This window comes from Cicer arietinum, chromosome 6 (assembly GCF_000331145.2).
Source record: "Cicer arietinum cultivar CDC Frontier isolate Library 1 chromosome 6, Cicar.CDCFrontier_v2.0, whole genome shotgun sequence".
Lineage (NCBI taxonomy): Eukaryota > Viridiplantae > Streptophyta > Magnoliopsida > Fabales > Fabaceae > Cicer > Cicer arietinum.
Genome location: NC_021165.2, coordinates 14770531 through 14791449, shown reverse-complemented (window position 1 = coordinate 14791449; position 20919 = coordinate 14770531). Strand labels below are relative to the sequence as shown.

Genomic DNA, 20919 nt, shown 5'->3' with positions numbered 1-20919 from the left:
TTATGGGTGATGAGTCTGATTGTTGTACAAAAAAAAGTTGTCTTATTGGGCCATATTTTTATGTAAAAAATATGAATAATGTTGGTTTGGTTTGATTTTTATTGCTTTTTAAAACTAAGATCCAATACCGAACCAATAATCTTTAGTTTACATTGGTTTGGTTTGGTTTTTTACTCGAACCAAAAATAACGAATAATTTTCAGATTGGTTTGGTTTGAATGTTTGGGTTGATTGCATTTATTTTATCCACTTACACCCGTACTTAAGAGTTAGTTTTGCTAATTGTTTAATATTTTGATGTCTAAGTTTTGCTAATTGTTAAATATTTTGATGCTTAGACATCAATATAAGATAGCTAGAAATAGTAACATGGTTAAGGACAATTAACTAATTAATAAATAGTATGACTGTATTAGGAAATTGACTAATTGATTAGGTCAAGGGAGGTAGTCGATTAATACACAAGTCCAAAATGATAAATTAAATTATTAATTGACTAGTTATAAAGACTTTGGTAGTAATTGATATACTAGTGAATTATAATTATGTTAATAAGGTTAAGTGCTAATCTATCTATTATGGTTAATTATAGATATGAATTGAGTGACGTTGGACAACGATGATTGATGATAAATATTATGTCGAACATGTTATAAATGTTGTATTTAGGGCCTGTTTTGGGGGGTGGGGAGGGGATTGTCGTGGTCAAGATACCTTCACAACATTATCAATTGAAAGTTTAACGTAAATGTGAGAAATCGTTGAGGTGTTTCATTGAATATTGAATCACTCTAACTAGACACTCTTGTTTGTGAGATAGTTGATGAATTCTCTATCCGTAGTTATAAGGAGTCAACATACACTAGTTGGTGATTATAATTCTTGTCGCGTTATCATGCATTGTTGACATTGTTAATGTTATGTGTTGTCGAAGGCACATTAAAATTACTAATCTTAGCTTAACCATATTCTTTAGAATGACAACTCACAATTGTATAGTTGATAAGATAGATGCAATTGAAGGATTCACCACATTAAATGAGTTTGAGTGATTTATATGCCGTAAAGGTATTAGATAATTATTTAGTTATGATTGATTGTCGATATGTTTGTTGGTCAATAAATTGAGATCGTATAAAATCAATTCTAACTAGTGTGACAATTTTTATAGTCAAACTCTTTAGATTATGATATTTCTACATATTTTTTGAATTGTGATCTTTCTATACTTGATTATATTTATTTATGGACCAAAATGTTTTTACTATATTTATGGACCAAAATATTTTTACTATATTTATGCTTTAAAATATTTTTGGGTTAGGAGAGGTGTAAATGACCATTTTCTCATTAGCATTCGTGATGGTGGAGAATAAGTCTAAGGAGATATGAACGTGGTTTTTGATATTATTGTTAAATGATATTGCACATACAAACAGATGGGTGTTCATTATTTTATCAACAAAAAATATTTTTCTATTTTCACATTTGACTAATTTTGTTTTATGGTTAATGTAACCTAATTGTCATTGTTTTAACACTTAGATGATGTTATAGATGATGTTAGGTAAAAATTAGTTGATAGTGTTTTTTTTATAATAAATGTTTGTATTGTTAGTAATTTTGCATTTACCATGATTTAAACTGTAGTGTTTAATAAAATTAACAGTGCAATCAACTTAAAATGTAAAATGACATAAAAGAATATTTTTAAAGTTAGTAATTTAAATATATTTTGATTAATCTGATATATTTTATTTATTTAGCTTATTTATTTTAAGTTATAATAAATAAATTATTTTAATTATTTATTTTAAATTATTATTTATTTAAATTATTTTGAATAAAATAGTTTAAAATATTATTTATTTAAATTATTTTACATTATAAAGTATATTAAATTATTTATTTAACTTGCTTATTTTTATAATTATTAACAGATATAGCTCATTTATTTATTATAAATTATTTACATATATAGCTAATTTATGTATTTTTAATTATGATTAAATAAATCATAAAAGTAAAAATGGATCTTAATAAAAATAATAAAAATAAAATTGAAAGAAAATAAGTAGAGCAGTAGATCCTAAATTATGATAATAATATTGTTACCTTTTTTTATAAATAAAATTCCGCACTGATGAATAAATTATTGTGCATTTTATTTAAGAAAGTATATTTTGAATGCTGGAATATTTTGTTTACAAAAGATTATATAATTTATCTCTCTTTCACTGGTCAAATCTCTCTATAAATAAATAAATATTTTTAAAATAGACCATGATTATAATTATTCTCAATTTTATTTAGAAAATACAAAAAAAATATCAAATATTTGTCATTTGTTACGAGTTATAATATTTATTAGTGATAAATATTTATCATGTATTTTTTAATGTATCAATAATAAATATTTATTCTGTAATTTTTTAAAAATTGATCAATGACAAATATATGTCCCGTGTTTTTTGTATGTATCATTAACATATATTTGTCTCATATTTTTATTATTTATACATATAATAAATATTTGTCTCATACTTTTTTTTAAATATTTTTTAGGTGTTAAATATTTATCACATATTTTTTTATTTATATTTATTACTAAAAATATTTATCCAGTTGAGTTTTCATGTATCAATAATAAATATTTTTCGGTGTTTTATATATGTATTAATGACAAATATGAATCATGTATTTTTTTATGCATAAAAAAATATATATTTGTCTTGTATTTGATTACATTTATCAGTAATAAATATTTTTTTTTTGTGTTTTTTATATTTATCAGTAATAAATACTTGTCATTTGTTTTTTTTTTTATATTTATTAGTGATAAAAATTTATCTCATATTTTTTTATATTTATATTTATATTTATATTTATATTTATCAATGACAAATATGTATCACCTATGTTTAATGTATCAATGACAAATATTTATCATGTGTTATGTTATATTTATAAATTATAAATATTTATACCATGTTTATCTATTTTTAACAATGATAAATATTTATCTCGTGCTTTATTTGATATTTATCACTGACTAATATGTCTCTCGTATTTTTGCATATATCAATAAAAATATTTGCATAATTTTTTTATATTGATGTGTGAAAAAATATAGTTCATGTATTATATTTCTTCTCATTTTCTTTGACAAATATTTATTCTATCTGTGTTTTAATATTTTTTGGTGACAATATTTGTCTTGTATATTTTTGTATTTTATCGATCACAAATATTTTTCCCATGTTGTTTTTAGATATCAATCATAAAGACTTTTTATAAAATATTTTTTAATATCCATAAGTAGCAAATATGTCTTCAGTATTTTTTATTTATTGATCACAAATATTTGTCCCATAATTTATTTTTTTATATATGAAGGATAAATATTTATCTTATCATTTTATTTATATATCATTGACAAATATATATCCTTTTTTTTTTATGTATCAATAACACATTCATTTTTTTTTTTTTTTTTTTTTTCATTGATATATATTTATACTATCTTTTTTTTTTTTATAAAAATTTAATAAGGACAAATATGACACTCTAAACCCCAAAATAATATATATAATAATTTATACTATATTTCTATAAAATTTGCGGCAGATAAATAAAAATATGTTTCTAAGAAAATAAAAACTTTTATTAGTAACTTAGGATATCACGTTTCTCCAAAATCAAAAGGAACACTTTAAACTTATTTTCTCCATTAAAATAGGGTAATCTCAATAAGTTTGATTTAAGTATTATTACTTGATTTAATTGAAAAACTTACTAGTACTTCTAAGACTTTCATACAAAATTTCATTTCAAATTAAATAAGTAAAATACAATTTAAGCCCTTATTCCGGGTATCATCTATCATAGTGTGGTTTCTCCCCAACTTGAACTTCAAGATTCATTAACCTGTAATAATTGTGATTTCGCAAATGCAGGGCCAATTCAATCAAATATATGACCCATATTTTTTTTTGTATCAATGATAAATACGTGTCCCATATTTTTTATAAGTGATTAATATATATCAACATGATTTTTATATATATTAGTGATTAATATTTATCTTTTTATTTATTTATATATTTATCATTCACAAATCTATAATCTAATATAAATGACATAAAATTATCTTTTTCTATAGGTTAAATATCACTCGTAATCCTTTAACTTAATTTCAGTTAACGTTTTAGTCCTTTAATTTTTTTTTCTTCCTGATTTGGTCCATTATTTTAATTTTAAGTGACAATTTGCTCATTTATATTTTAAAATGTCAACAACGTTATCATTTTTTTACAAAAATTCATCAAAATTGTCAAACAAAACCCATATAATTAATTATATTCTTTAATATAATACAAATTTCATCAAATTCATAACTCAAATATGCAAATAAACTCATATTTGTCATTCTTTATTTGATGTTGTTAGAGATAAAAATATGAGTTTATTTAAAGATTTAAGTTATGAATTTGATGAAATTGCATTATATTGAGGATGATAATTAATTTTCGGGTTTTGTTTGAAATTTTTTATGAATTTTTTGAATATTTGCAAAAAATAAGGATAACATTGTTGACATTTTATAATATAAAAGATCAAATTGTCACTTAAAATTAAAATAAAGGACCAAATTAGGGGGAAAAAAGGTAAATGACTAAAATGTTAACAGAAATTAAGTTAAGGGACCACGAGTGATATTTAGCCTTTTTAATATATATATTTATCAGTTATAAATATGGCTAAATTACATCTGTGGTCCTTTAACTTAATTTCAGGTAACGTTTTAGTCCTTTATTTTTTTTCCCGACTTGGTCCTTTATTTTAATTTTAAGTGACAATTTGATATTTTATGTTTTAAAATTTCAACAATGTTATCCTTTTTTATACAAAAATTCAAAAAAAAAAAATTGAATCAAAACCCATAAAATTAATTATATTCTTCAATATAATACAAATTTCATCAAATTTGTAACGCAAATCTTCAAATAAACTTATATTTTCATACTTTATTTGATATTGTTAGGAATAAATGACTAAATCGGGAAAAAAAAAAGATAAAGGTCTAAAACGTTACCTGAAATTAAGTTAAGGGACCACAAATGTAATTTAGCCTATAAATATTTTGTCTCATGTTTTTTTATTATATTTATGAGTGATAAATATTTATCTCATATTTTTATTTTAAATTTATTAGTGACAAATATGTATCCCGTATTTTTGTTTATCAGCAATAAATATTTGTTCCATAATCATCAGTGACAAATATTTATCACGTATTTATATATTTATATTGATCAATAATAAATATTTATATCATATTGTTTTTATATTTATTGGTGAAAAATATGTATCACATATGTTTCTATTTAATTTTGTTTGTTTATTTGTGTTTTTCTTATTCTTGTTTGTACGAAAGAAGAAATTTCAACTTTCTAGCAAAAAAAAAAAAAGAAAAACTATTGGTTAGTGAAGGTGGAGTTGAAGATGTTAAGAAGAGAAAGAAAGAATAATATGAGAGAAAGATGATGTAAGAAGGAAGTGATTTAGATTTGAAATGGGAAATATAGTGAAATTGAAATGTAAATCTAGATGTGAAGGAGTAAAAAAGATATGTCCTTATATTAACGTGATATCTTAAACTCTACAATAATATATATAATAATTTATACTAATTTTTTTTGAATACACCGGATAAAGAAAATATGTTTCTAAGAAAATAAAGTTTTTATAACTAATTTAGGATATCGTATTTCTCAAAATACAAAATGAACACTTTAAACTTTTTTCCTTCTATAAAACAAACAATCTCCGTAAACTTGATTTAACTAGAATTTATTAATTTAATTCAAAAAATTTACTAGTACTTATAAGGTTCATACAAAAAATTGTTTTTAATTAAATAAATAAAAATACAACTTATGACTCTTATTCTCGGTATCACATGTTAGAGCGGAGTTTCTCCCAAATTTGAACTTCAAGATTCATTAATCTATAATAACTGCGATTTCACAAACGCATGGCCAAATCAGTCAAATACAAAGAACGAAAGAGTTAAGTTTCAAAATTATGATGAAAGTATAATACCACATTAAAAAGGCCAAATCACTTAAGGAAAATCAATACATTTCAATATAACATCAAATCGTCTAAGAGAAATTATTATTGCATGCGATACATATTAGTCACAACAAAACAATCACAAGAAAATGCAATGTTATGTATGAGTTTAGACTCTACTTCACAATGTAGTATCATTCTAACTTTGAAGTACTTGATTATGAGGTTTGATACTATGCCATCTGTAACACTCTAAATTTTATAATAAACTATTTTATTAATTAAATATGATTTTAAATAATTAATTTAAAGTTAAAATTATTTTAGAATATATGATGATAAATTTTCTGACTAATTTTCGTTATATAGGTGATTTCTATGATGTGCTAGTTTTATATATACTAGATTACATGATCGATATAAATAATAAATATTATATTTTATTATTTGATATATTTTTTTTTAAAAAATAATAGTATTTTAGTATAATATATATTTTAAAGAAAAATATTTTATGCGATTTACGTGTATATACATGTACTCAATTAATTGAATACTTTTATGTGCGCTTGACTGATGTTCAATAGGCACGTAGTTATATTTCAATTATTTATAATAATTTATATTTTTAGTTATTTTTTTTACAAATAATTATCTTGAGATAAAATTGATATTGTGTTTGATTTCATTTATTGTTATATACTTGTTATGACATTGTGATTTTATATATATTTATTATGATTTAGTAATTAGTATAAAATATTAATGTTATATTTATTTATTTTATAATTTTGACTATTTTTTAATATGCTGGTATTATTATAATGTGAGTATTTTGAAAAATAAGTATAATTGTAGAGATTATTTTGAATGAGAGAGTTTCAATTATTAGTCATATGTTTTTTTTATATTGATTATTTTAATTACTCTAATTTATAAAATATTAGTAATGTTTGAAAAACTGTGTTTGGAAGAATATTAAAAAAGAGATTAAATAATTCTTAATTTTATTTTAGCAAAATAAAAATAATAATAGTAAAACAAAAACATAAATAAAGGGACTAATGGGTTTGAGAACTCTAATTGTTAATAAAATAAAACAAACAAAAAAGGAAAAAGAGTTGGAAGGGCAGCCGTAAAACTAAAGAGTAAACACAACAATAACCTATCGTTTGACATCGGTGATCGATAACTGTTCCAAAAAACTCTCTCCTATTTCGCCCAAATTTGAGTATGTTATTTCATTAATTTAACTAGTCAATTAAACATGATTTTCCAGATTTTTAACAACCTCAATTTCTCTCTAAAATATTCGACTTCTCCGTTTGTAGTATTCGTTATTTTGCACCGTTCTCCTTCACTGTAAGCCCGATTTGAGTGAAACCAACGCCAAAACGACCGCGTGAAAAGTGGCTATATTATCCACTGATTGGTTTTCTGATTTATGGTAATTTTACTTGACCGAATTTCGAATTTAGTTTTTAGAGTATGTTCTCATAATTTATTTTTAACGTTTACCCGTAAAATGTCGAGTTAGATCGATTGAAGGACAAAGAGTCAACGAACAAAGGATGTTTACTCGTCGAATTGTATTCGCGTGTGAAAGTATCGAAATAAGGTAAGGAGTGAGAGAGCGTTTGAATTCATGAGTATAATATAATGTGAGATGAAAGAGAAAACCGTATTTCTCAACGATTCATTCGGGACTTGCTAAATACGATAGTAGCCATTTGAGGGATAAATTGATTAATGTAAAAATAAGGGAATTGTGAGATTAAAATATGAAATGGAAATATTTATAAGTTGTTGATTGATTTAATTTCGTTAAATGCGTGATATTTGATATTATTATGATATTTGATTTCAAATGAATTTAATGCATATGTTTGATTAGACGAATTTATGTGATGTGATAATAAAATATGGATGCATGGTATGATATATGTATGCATGATGATAATGCTGTTTCTTTATCGATAATAGTGATGATATAAAATTGTGATGAGTTTATATGATGATTACGATTATGTATGATTAGTGATGTTATAAAATTGTGATGAGTTTATACAATGATTATGATTATGATTATGATTATGATTATGTATGATTAATGACGTTATAAAATTCTGATGAGAATATTGAAGTACCTCATATATGATGAAATAGTAATGATTTATAAATATGATGCTCTTGATGGAGTAGTCTAAGCTAACAAGGGGAGAAAATAAATATTGAGAATTTGTGAAGTGAAAATTATTTTGTCATCATATAGGTAGGGCCTGACAAGCATAGTGATTCTGAGAAAGTACAACTGAATGAGCCTGATCGTGGCGGTCTGCTGTCGAGCCTTAAGGCAAGATTGTTAGACCTTGGAGGTATACGAGTGGGAAATTCCTAGGTGACTTGGAGGTAGCACTCCAAATGTCGGGAGCTATCAAACAACACACGTTTACCTCGACTGTCACATATATGTGTCTCGGGTTGAGTTGAGAAGATATATGAGGACATGGCCAATTTGAATTGTCCGTCCACTGGGATAGTGACATAGTATCAAGCCTCCTAACCAAGTACTTCAGAGTTAGAATGGTACTACATTGTGAAGTAGAATCTAAGTTCATGCATATCATTGCATTTTATTGTGATTGTTTTGTTGTGATTAATATGTATCGTGGGTGGTGATAATTTCTCTTAGACGATTTGATGTTATAGTGAAATTTATTGATTTTCCTTGAGTGATTGTGACTTTTTAATGTGATATTTTCTTTATGGAATGTTTGTGTAATAATATGGTTCTATTATGATTATTTGTGTGTTCTTCTTACTTGTATTATACTGTCATCATGATTTTGAAACTCATCACTTTCGTTGTTTGTGTTTGACTGGCTTGGTCATGCGTTTGCGAAATCGCAGTTATTACAGGTTAATGAATCTTGAAGTTCAAGTTTGAGCAGAACCACGCTCTGATAGATGATACCGGGAATAAGGGCTTAAATTGTATTTTACTTATTTAATTTGAAAAGAATTTTTGTATGAAAATCTTAGAGGTACTAGTAAGTTTTTAAATTAAATCAAGCAATAATACGTAAATCAAGCTTATTGAGATTACACTATTTTAATAGAGAAAATAAGTTTAAAGTGTTCCTTTTAATTTTTGACAAACGTGATATCCTAAGTTGAAAATAATTTTTTTTTTAATTTTCTTGGAAACATATTTTTATTTATCTGCTGCAAATTTTATAGAAATATAATATTAATTATTATAGAAATATAATATTAATTATTATGTATATTATTTTGGGGTTTAAGGTGTCACACCACCACTTGAGTGGACGGACAATTCAAATTGACTCTGTCCTCATAGATCCCCTCCACTAAACTGATACATATATACATGACAATTGAGGTACACGTTTGTTGCGTGGTAGCTCCAGACATTTGGAGTGCTATCTCCAAGTCACATAGGAATTCTCCACCCGAATACCTCTATGGTCTAACAATCTTGCCTTAAGACTCAACAATAGACCACCACGATCAGACTTCAGTTGCATTTCCCCGAAATCACTAGGCTTGTCAAGCCCTACCTATATGATGACAAAATAATCTTAACTTCAAAAATTATCAATATCTATTTTCTTCGCTCATTGGCCTAGACTACTCCATTAAGAGCATTATCTTTAGCACAAGTTGAAATAATCATTATTTCATCAACTATGGGATTACATCAAAACTATAATCACAAATTTATAATATTATCATCATCATCATCACATAAATTTATCACAAATTTATAACATCACTATTATCATGATTTTCCTTGAGTGATTTTGACTTTTTAATGTGATATTTTCTTGATGGAATGTTTGTGTAATGCTACGGTTCTATTATGATTGTTTGCGTGTTCTTCTTACTTGTATTATACTGTCATCATGATTTTGAAACTCATCACTTTCGTTGTTTGTGTTTGACTGGCTTGGTCATGCGTTTGCGAAATCGCAGTTATTACAGGTTAATGAATCTTGAAGTTCAAGTTTGAGCAGAACCACGCTCTGATAGATGATACCGGGAATAAGGGCTTAAATTGTATTTTACTTATTTAATTTGAAAAGAATTTTTGTATGAAAATCTTAGAGGTACTAGTAAGTTTTTAAATTAAATCAAGCAATAATACGTAAATCAAGCTTATTGAGATTACACTATTTTAATAGAGAAAATAAGTTTAAAGTGTTCCTTTTAATTTTTGACAAACGTGATATCCTAAGTTGAAAATAATTTTTTTTTTAATTTTCTTGGAAACATATTTTTATTTATCTGCTGCAAATTTTATAGAAATATAATATTAATTATTATAGAAATATAATATTAATTATTATGTATATTATTTTGGGGTTTAAGGTGTCACACCACCACTTGAGTGGACGGACAATTCAAATTGACTCTGTCCTCATAGATCCCCTCCACTAAACTGATACATATATACATGACAATTGAGGTACACGTTTGTTGCGTGGTAGCTCCAGACATTTGGAGTGCTATCTCCAAGTCACATAGGAATTCTCCACCCGAATACCTCTATGGTCTAACAATCTTGCCTTAAGACTCAACAATAGACCACCACGATCAGACTTCAGTTGCATTTCCCCGAAATCACTAGGCTTGTCAAGCCCTACCTATATGATGACAAAATAATCTTAACTTCAAAAATTATCAATATCTATTTTCTTCGCTCATTGGCCTAGACTACTCCATTAAGAGCATTATCTTTAGCACAAGTTGAAATAATCATTATTTCATCAACTATGGGATTACATCAAAACTATAATCACAAATTTATAATATTATCATCATCATCATCACATAAATTTATCACAAATTTATAACATCACTATTATCAATCATACATCATTATCATTGAATAAAATTATATCACATAATGCATCTATATTTTATTATCACCTCACATAAACTCATCTAATCAAACATATGCATCAAATTCATTTTATATCCAATATCACAATAATATCAAATACCACACATTTAATGAAATTAAATCAAATATCACAATAATATCAAATATCACACATCGTTAAATCAATTAACAACTTACCCATATTTCTATTCCAAATTTTAATCTCACAATTTCCATTTTTCCACATTAATTAATTTATCACTCAAAAGACTATTGCCGTACGTAGCGAGCCCCAGATGAATCGTTCAAAAATAAGTATTCTCATTCATCTTACAATATATTATACTAATTAATTTTAACGTTATCTCATCCCTTACCTTATTTCTATGCTTTCTCAAATACAAAAATCAATGGGACTTTTCAACAACAACTGCAGATGGACAACGTATAACAAATTAATTCAAATAAACGGCAAGATCACAAAATCGCTGAGACACGACTGATAGATTATGCGGATCATAAAAATCAATGTTAAATAATTAATAATAATTTTAGGAGCAAGAATGAATTCAAAATAACGAGTAAATCAAACTTCAAATAAGGTCTCATCGACTCGTCGGAGTGCCATAAAGGTTTGACGTCAACTTCACTGAAAGACACAATGAGTAATATTTTTTAAAGGTTTCGACGAGGAAGAGAAAAAAATGTTTGTTTGTTTCTTGAAACTAATTGCCATAAAACGCAAATTATGACCGAAGCTTGAGGTCCAAATCATCCAAAAAGTTGTGTGATGCTTGATAATATCAACTATCCAAACATAGCATCAATTGTTGAAGAAACTTAATTTAGTCAAAGTGATTGGATGCTATTCGATGGTTAAAGGGATGTCCGGTGACTTGCAAGAGGCATTGATTTAATGAGACATGTTATATGGACTTGGTGAAATCAATTTCATGTAGTAGGGACTACTTACGGGAATAAGGCGCAGTTTCTATAAGTTAAAAAGAAATCATGTTTTATTTTCTTTAATTACCTAGGAATATAAACTAAAGGGGCGAAGCAATGTCAGTCCAAAATAAAGCAGCGTGCAACATTAGAAATTGGGGTGTGGAACATTAAATATTAACCACTCGATTAAATATTAAATTGGGGTGTTCAAAATAAAGCAGCATGCAACATTATATTAACCACTCGATTAAATATGAATAAAGAATTTTACACAATGACAAACACTCATAAAAAGAAAATTAATCACAATATCTATTGACATATATTTTAAAATGTTTTTAATATCAAATTAATTCTTTAAAAAATATTTTAATTAATTAAATAATCTATTATAAAATTTGGGGTGTTATATTTAATAAACAGAGAAAATAAATACATTGGATAATAGAGAGTAAACAAATGATACATTGATCAATAGTTAGTATGTTGAAACAAAGAATACATTGGATAATAATGAGTAAATAAATGATACATTGATTAATAGTTAGTATGTTGTGTAAAGAAGTGTTTCAGACTAAAATGTTCTTAATTTTAATTAGGTGTCAATTGATGAAATAAGAGTAGTTATATACTATCCAATGTATCTTACTCTTCTGCATGTATATATTAGATAGAGGAGGCGATTTGGGATATTTTTGCCCACAATCACTTCTTTTAAGTTTTTATTTTTTTTATTTTCTCGTTTTATTTATTAAATTGCTTTCATATCGATTTAGTTTTTCTTTTGTATATATTTATGTGATTTCATTGTATGAGTTCAACATTATGTTGTTTGTTATCTTGTTGCGGTATTTTTGGCTTTTCCATCTTGTTGTAGTTTTCGTTTGGTTTAGATTGACATAATAGCATTGATCCATTTCAAATCTCAATCAATGATTTTAGTGTTGTGAAAGTTACAAATTTGAGAGAACGAGTATTGCATATACTTGAATTTTTTCATCTTTATAGGCATATTGATGTTTTGTACTATTAACTTGAATGATGATTGTTGATAAATTTATATTTTTTGATTTTAACCGATTTGAATTTGTATTGTATTCCAAAAATTTGAATAAACGAATATCATTTTATAGTAATAAAAAATTCAATTAATATGAAATCAACCTCGTTATGACATGTGTAATACTTTTACTCTGTCAATAAATCATAATTGCTAATTAACTACGAACTAGTGTAGTTGAGTCTGTGCCCAAGATATAAATGTAAGTCATAAAATTTATTGTAATAGTAATATTATTATTGAGTTTAACAAATATGTACTTACTTTGTAAAATAATTTTATCTATAAATATTATTAAGAGTCATGTACTCACAATGTATGGAATAATCGTCAAGTTAATAATTAATAACATAGAGAATTTTAAAAAAGTTAATTATTTTTTATTATAAGTTTTTTTTATATTTAAAAAATATAGAAGCATATTTACTGAATTTAGTTGTTTAAAATTTAGATTAAAATACATGTATTTTTATGTGTACACAAAATTTTCTTTAGAGATTTTAATATTTTTGGTTATCCATAAGTAAAAATCTTTTTTATATTAATTTTAATGACAACAAATCTTATGAAATAAATGTTAAGTTTTTTAAATGGCGATCTACTGATGTTTGGATTTGAGTTTTTGTTGAAAGAACATAAGTGATCAAGCTTGAAACCACCCACATAAACAAGTGCGTTGTATCAACTCAACAATGAAAGAATTGAGTAGCCTAATTCATAAATATAAATATGATTATCCTCAAGCTGAAGATGATCATCGCAATATGTTGCATCTCAATCAAACATAAAATCTCTTGGAAGAAGTCAAGAAAAACTATGGGTCAAGATGTGTCTATATGAAAATTAGAGGATGAAGAATCCATATTTGAGGATGAATATTTTCACAATCTTATATCCGAGGATAAAAATGAGGATGGACATTCATCACAATATCAGGTCTGATGATGAATATTCTTCATAATCTCAGATTTGAGGATAAATATTTATCAAAATTTTTATCTCACAATTATTGAAAAAGTAATTGTCATCAAAGTACATCGAGACAAAAGTTGACAAGTTGTTCACACTATTCAATATTTACCAAAAGTAAACATAGAAGTGAAATCACATAAATCACGTACTCATATGTGGAAGACAAATATTTTCATATTCACACTTAACATAACCTGATGATGGACTCTCGAAAAAATCATCCTCTCATAATGAAAATCAATATGCCAACATTGCTCAAATTTGTACAAAAACTTTGGAAGTAAGACAAACACATCAATCGTGATTTTCAAGGTATTTGAAACAGGAAAGAACCATCTCATCAATTATAAATCAAGAGGATAATAAAAATCTATTTTATAAATCATATCCTAGAAGGTTACTTAACAAGTAAAAAATGTGTCAACCTGTTTACACCAAATTCCAACAATCACATATTGGAAAGAAAGACACACAATAATATCTCAAAGACTTACATAGATCTGAGGATGATCATCCATGAACATCCTTAAAATCAAGTACATCAGAGAATGAATACACTCTCAAGATAAAGATAGACGCATAACATATCCTCATAACAAATTGGACATATACATAAAATTACAAAGGTACAAAAAAGTGAAGTACTTGACATGAAGGGCACACTAGTCAAAGTGGATGGACAAGAAAAAGCAAAAAACAACAATAACATCAAGACTCAATAAAATAGAAACTTCATCCTTGTACTTAAATAAGATATGAGGACAAACACAGATGATAAACAATACTTACGAGAGGATGAACTTATGTATTCTATGTTAGAAGATAAACAATATAGAAAAAATGATGAATTTATGTCCTCTATGGCAAAGGATAAGCAACAGATAAATAGAGGATGGATGAACTTCTGTTGTCAATTCATCCTTATACATGGGAAAATGAGTAAAAGTACCAAAGTACAAAAAATTATGTCCTTGACTCATGAAGCAAGACACTACAATTGTTGGAAAAGAGAAAAGTCAAAAGCACAAGTCAAATTAGAATTAATAAAAGCTTCATCCTCGTACAAACCAAATCAGAGAATAGACCACCACAATCATCATTTGAGCAAACTTAACAAGAGGATAAAGGCTAAATGACAATTTTGCAAATAAAGACAAGTCCAAAAAAACTTAGCAAAGTCTCCAACAACTATATTTTGCTATTACATATGTTTGAAGCTCCAAAGGCAACTATCAATAGAGAAGTATTAATCTTCAAACATCAAGATAATCATCTACAAGAAAACATCTAATTTATTCAAGTTTATCATCATTCTTTTCATTCTACACATTCTTCTAAACTTAAATATATATGAGGGTTATTTTTATTGAGTGTGTTATATACAACTTCACATTAATATCTTATCTTAGAAAGTTGTAATTTGATCCCAAACAAATCAAACACATTACTACTTGTATATCCTCGAGTTGATATAAACTTGAGTTATTTTGTAAACCTGTCAAGGCTAGTAAAAATACAGTTTTGTAAGCTTAGTGAGGTTAAGAAAATACATAGTTAAAAATGTGTAGATCAGAGGACAAATTTATGTGCACTAGTGAAAATCTCACAAAGCTATGAGGATTGGAGTCGCCTATATTATGTGAACTAGTATAAATTATGTGTGTGAATCTTCTTAAGCTCTACTCTCTTAGTTTTTATTTTATTTTATTCTTATCATTAACACACTTATATCATACATATTTCAAACTCATATTATTCTTCTTTAGATCATCCTCAATAAGAGGAGAATTATTTTCATCTAACCATACTCACTTCAAAGACAATTTGAGAGGATAATATTAGTGCATGGACTAAATTTTAAAAGGAACTCAATTCAACTCCCCTACTCGTGACATTCGTTATTTTTTGAATTTATAAATATCAAATAGGTAAATAATTCAAAAAAAAATAGACCTTTTGTTATTAGATATTTTTATTAATTTGACATATATAGTAACATATTTGTAGAATATGTTTTCCCTAAATTTGGAATTGAATATGACTTTTATTATGTGTACATATTATATGTACACATTTCTCTTAAAGTTTTTAATTGGCTATTACGCATGAATTTATGAATAATTATTTATTAAATAATATGAATATATTTTTGACAAAAAATGATATAACTTTTTTAAATTTTGATTTTTTTAAGTTTTCAATTTCAAAATTTGTAAAAGAAATTTTATTTAATGCAAACTATTGTATTTAAAATCCCTTATTATTTTAATTTCAATTTTTGTGTAAAGATTTATGCTGATAATTAGTGAATGAATTCTGTCGAAAAATGTTTGAATAAATTATACGAATGTCAAAATTTCAAAAAGATATTTTATTTAATGTCTATTATTGCATTTAATATTCATTTTTATATGATAAATTGAAGTTTCATTTTGTGTTCATAAAATTTCATCAAAGTTGTTAAGTTTTAGTTCAATTGATAAAGGTTGATATTGCTAAGTTGAATATTATAGTTGTGTGTTTTGGTGGTTATTATATCATCTCATCCATACAAAAAAAAAATTGTATCGATTATTTTATTTAATGTTATTATTACATATAATTTTCATTTTTATATGTTAAGAAAATTGAAAACACCTGTTTTCTAGATTTATTCCAATAATTCAAAAAAAAAAAAGTTTAGAATATTTTTTGTCGACAGAGTTTAGAAAATATTTTAAAAAATTGGTATTATTTTTATTTGAATTATTTCATAATTAAAAATAACTAACTTTATTTTAATAAACTAACGAATTAACAAAATTATATATATATATATATATATATATATATAATATAAATACATAAGGGAAAGGGATTAAAAAAATAAAGATTTGTTTATGAAGGTATAAAATTAATTTTACCTTCGATTCAATTCTAAAATTAATTATATTTTTTTTTTGGATTTTTTCGATTCAATTAAATTCCTTATTATATATATATATATATATATATATATATATAATATAAATACATAAGGGAAAGGGATTAAAAAAATAAAGATTTGTTTATGAAGGTATAAAATTAATTTTACCTTCGATTCAATTCTAAAATTAATTATATTTTTTTTTTGGATTTTTTCGATTCAATTAAATTCCTTATTCAGATTAAATTCCTTATTTAGATTGTTTTTATTTGCTATATTTTATTTATTCAAATTTAAATAATAAATATTTCATGAAGTTAGTTCTAAATAATATTAGTATAAATATTCAACTTTAATAATAAATGTTTATTTTAAATGGGACACAAATAATGGTTGCGATTAAGTGTGGGAATAGGTCAGGTCGACCGACAGGTGCCTACGACCTAACCTACGTCAGGTTCAGGCTATGCCATATTTTTTTTTTTGTTAAACATATAAGTAAGGGTGGGAATAGGCCAGACCATGCCAGACTTTGAAAGGCCTGAGCTTGTCATACGATTAATTTTTTAGGCCTAAGCCTGACTTACAGCCTATCATAGGTTTTTTTCCGGCCTGTCCTGACCTTTTTAAAAGTCTGGTCTGGCCTGAAAGCCTATTTAAAAGTCTTATTCACATTAAAACATTTAAATGTTCTTCTCATATCACATGATGCTCTCCATATACCAATATCAATGTACATATCTATATATATTAAACTAAAAATAATTTTTCTAACAAAATAATTTTTGATTTCAAAGAATAGACTTTTCTTTGAAACAAACGCATCCATTATTAACTCTCAAACAAATATAGAACGACTATTGACTACTGAGTAATTGACTAATTGAATGACTACCAAATATGAAATAACTACCAAATATGGAACGACTACCGAATCTAGAATGACTACTGAGTGATTGTCTAATTGATAGAATTTAAAAAAGGAAATATTATTATTAATATAATAATAAAAAATAATATTAATAAATAATAAAATATATATAGGTCGACTTGTCAGGCCTAATAGGCTTTTTTATAAGCCTAAGCCAGACCTATTTAAATAAATAGGCTTTAAAAATAGTCTGAGCCTAGCCTTTTTATTAAATAGGTCAGGCCAAACCAGACCATAAGTAGACCAGACCATAGTCCCCTGACGGACGACCTAGCCTATTCCCATCCCTACATATAAGGTCAAGACTTCTATAAAAGCCTATTAGTTAAAAAGGTCAGACTACATACCACATACTAAGTTTTTTAGGCCGACATATTTAAATAAATATAAATAATATTTTTTACTTGTATAATTATTATATTAAATTTTGGTCTTTTTGTTATATATTCAACTTTTAGTAATTTACGTATATTAACATCATTTAATTTTTGACATATTTAAATGTATTATTATAAAATATAAGTATAATGTATATAAAGTCATATTCTTCAAAATGTGATGTTAAATATTAAAATAGAACTTAATTTTATTGACATATTAACTTATTAATCTATTAAAAATATATTTGAGTAATTATTCAAAAATATTAACGTATGAACATAGAACTTAATTTATTTTTTTTATAATTTTATTTACGTATGAACATCGATGAGGATGAAGATTCAATTTCCAGTTTCCAACCCCTGGTAAGTAAATTGAGCAGCGGGAGATATAGTTCTGATGCATCGAGTCAAGAGCGCGCGGTTACACTTGCACAGATAAAATTAAACTCATAATTTAATACGGTTATCGTTTCTTAATTAATCAACACCCATAAATACTCCTGACCGTTATTTTGACTTTATAATTTAATACATTATTCTCGATTCTTTATATTATTACTAGTTTAGCTAAGTCCATATATTTTTTTTTTGACTAAAAAATAAGTTCATAATTAAATGATTAATCACAAAAATACTGCACGAAATTCCAATCAACATGCTGTATTTAAACCTCGATTAATCCACCACCATAGTATTTTAAATGTTTATGTAATAATACATTGACCATAACACTCATAACCAACCAAACACTCTTGTGATGGATACTATCACAAAATTTCCCTTTACCCTCTCAATTAGTTTAATAACACTTCTTATCTCTGTTCTTGTAACAACTTCAGAATCATCATCTTCCCTAGAAAACTTTCTACAATGTCTGTCAAACCATTCTCCACCTTCAAACCCTGCATCAAATGCCATTTACACTCCAAAAAACTCTTCCTTCTTATCCATCTTACACATGCACACACACAACAACAGATTTTCCTCGCCAACGGCACCAAAACCTCTTGCAATTGTAACATCCCTGCACGAGTCACACGTGCAGGGAAGTATACTATGTGCCAACAATCATGGCCTTCAGATTAGAATCCGAAGCGGTGGCCATGATTGTGAAGGCCTTTCATATGTATCAGACGTTCCTTTCATTATACTAGACATGTTTCATCATGATTCAGTTAATATTGACATTGAAAAAGGAACAGCATGGGTTGAATCAGGTGCAACACTTGGTAAACTTTATTATAGCATTGCAATGAAAAGTAAAGTTCATGCTTTTCCATCTGGGGTGTGTCCTACTGTTGCTACTGGTGGTCATTTTTCAGGTGGTGGCTATGGAAATTTGATGAGAAAATTTGGTCTTTCTATTGATAATATTATTGATGCAAAAATTGTTGATGTTAATGGTAATATTCTTGATAGAAAATCAATGGGAGAAGATTTGTTTTGGGCTATAAGGGGTGGTGGTGGTGCTAGTTTTGGTGTCATTCTTAAATGGAAAATTAAATTGGCTCATGTGACTCCAAAAGTTACTGTTTTCAAAGTGAAAAAGAGTGTGGAAGAAGGTGCTACCAATGTTGTTTATCAGTGGCAAAAAATTGCAACCAAATTGCATAAAGATCTTTTCATAAGAGCTATGATTGAGGTAACTAATGTTAATGGTACTCAAAAGAGTGTAAATGTAACTTTTATTGGTATATTTTTAGGACTAATTGATGAATTATTGCCTTTGGTAAATAAAAGTTTCCATCAATTAGGTTTGAAGGGAGATGATTGTATTGAAATGCCATGGGTCAATTCAACTCTTTATTGGGCCAATTACCCAATTGGTACACGAATTGAAGCTTTACTTGATGTTCCCAAAGATCCCCTTTTTTACAATTTTAAAACCATGTCAGATTATGTGAAGAAGCCCATTTCAAAGAATGGTTTGAAATCCATTTGGAAGTTTTTGATTAAAAATGATTGTGTGCGGATGGAGTGGAATCCTTATGGTGGGAAGATGCACGAGATTTCAGCATCAGAAACTCCATTCCCTCATAGGGAAGGAAACTTATTCTTGATTGAGTATTTGACATCTTGGGGGGAAGATGGGGTTGATGCAAAAAATCATTACTTGAATATTTCTCAGTCATTCTATGAGTTTATGACACCTTATGTTTCAAACTCGCCTAGGGAGGCATTTCTTAATTATAGAGATCTTAATTTAGGTCTCAATTATCCTAGTAATGCAACAAGACTTGATATTGCTCGAAGTTATGGGATCAAGTATTTCAAGAATAACTTTCAAAGATTAATGAGTGTAAAATCAAAGGTTGATCCTCACAATTTCTTCAGATATGAGCAGAGTATACCACCTCAAAAATAAAATGTTTTGGTTTTTGACAAAATCAGTAACTTTTGTTTACACTGACAATGTATGTTACATTTTTTAAAAAATAACTTAAAGTTCTATTGGAAAACAATATTGAATGTACTTTTTTTGGGTATTATATTAAATGCTATTTCTTTTTGTTTTTGGTATGATATTAAATGTTATTCTATTACATACTTATGCTATTCCATTTAGATGTTTAATTTTAGCATTTTGATTTTATTATAAAATAATATATATTTATTTTAGAATTCAAGACTCAATTAATGTACATATATTTTCAATTATAATCTTTATTTTATTTTTAAACTAATAAGAGTATATAAATGAAAAACTTAGCTACAATTTAAAAAATGATTTTTTAA

General features: G+C 26.1%; 1 protein-coding gene across 1 annotated transcript; it reads left to right on the top strand.

Moving 5' to 3' along the window:
- Positions 1-18940: 18940 nt before the first annotated feature.
- Positions 18941-20572, top strand: LOC101492572 (berberine bridge enzyme-like 17). Its single transcript, XM_004504958.3, has one exon. It carries the CDS (start codon positions 18941-18943, stop codon positions 20546-20548), a length of 1608 nt encoding a protein of 535 aa, XP_004505015.1. The 3' UTR covers positions 20549-20572.
- The last annotated feature ends 347 nt before the right edge of the window (positions 20573-20919 follow it).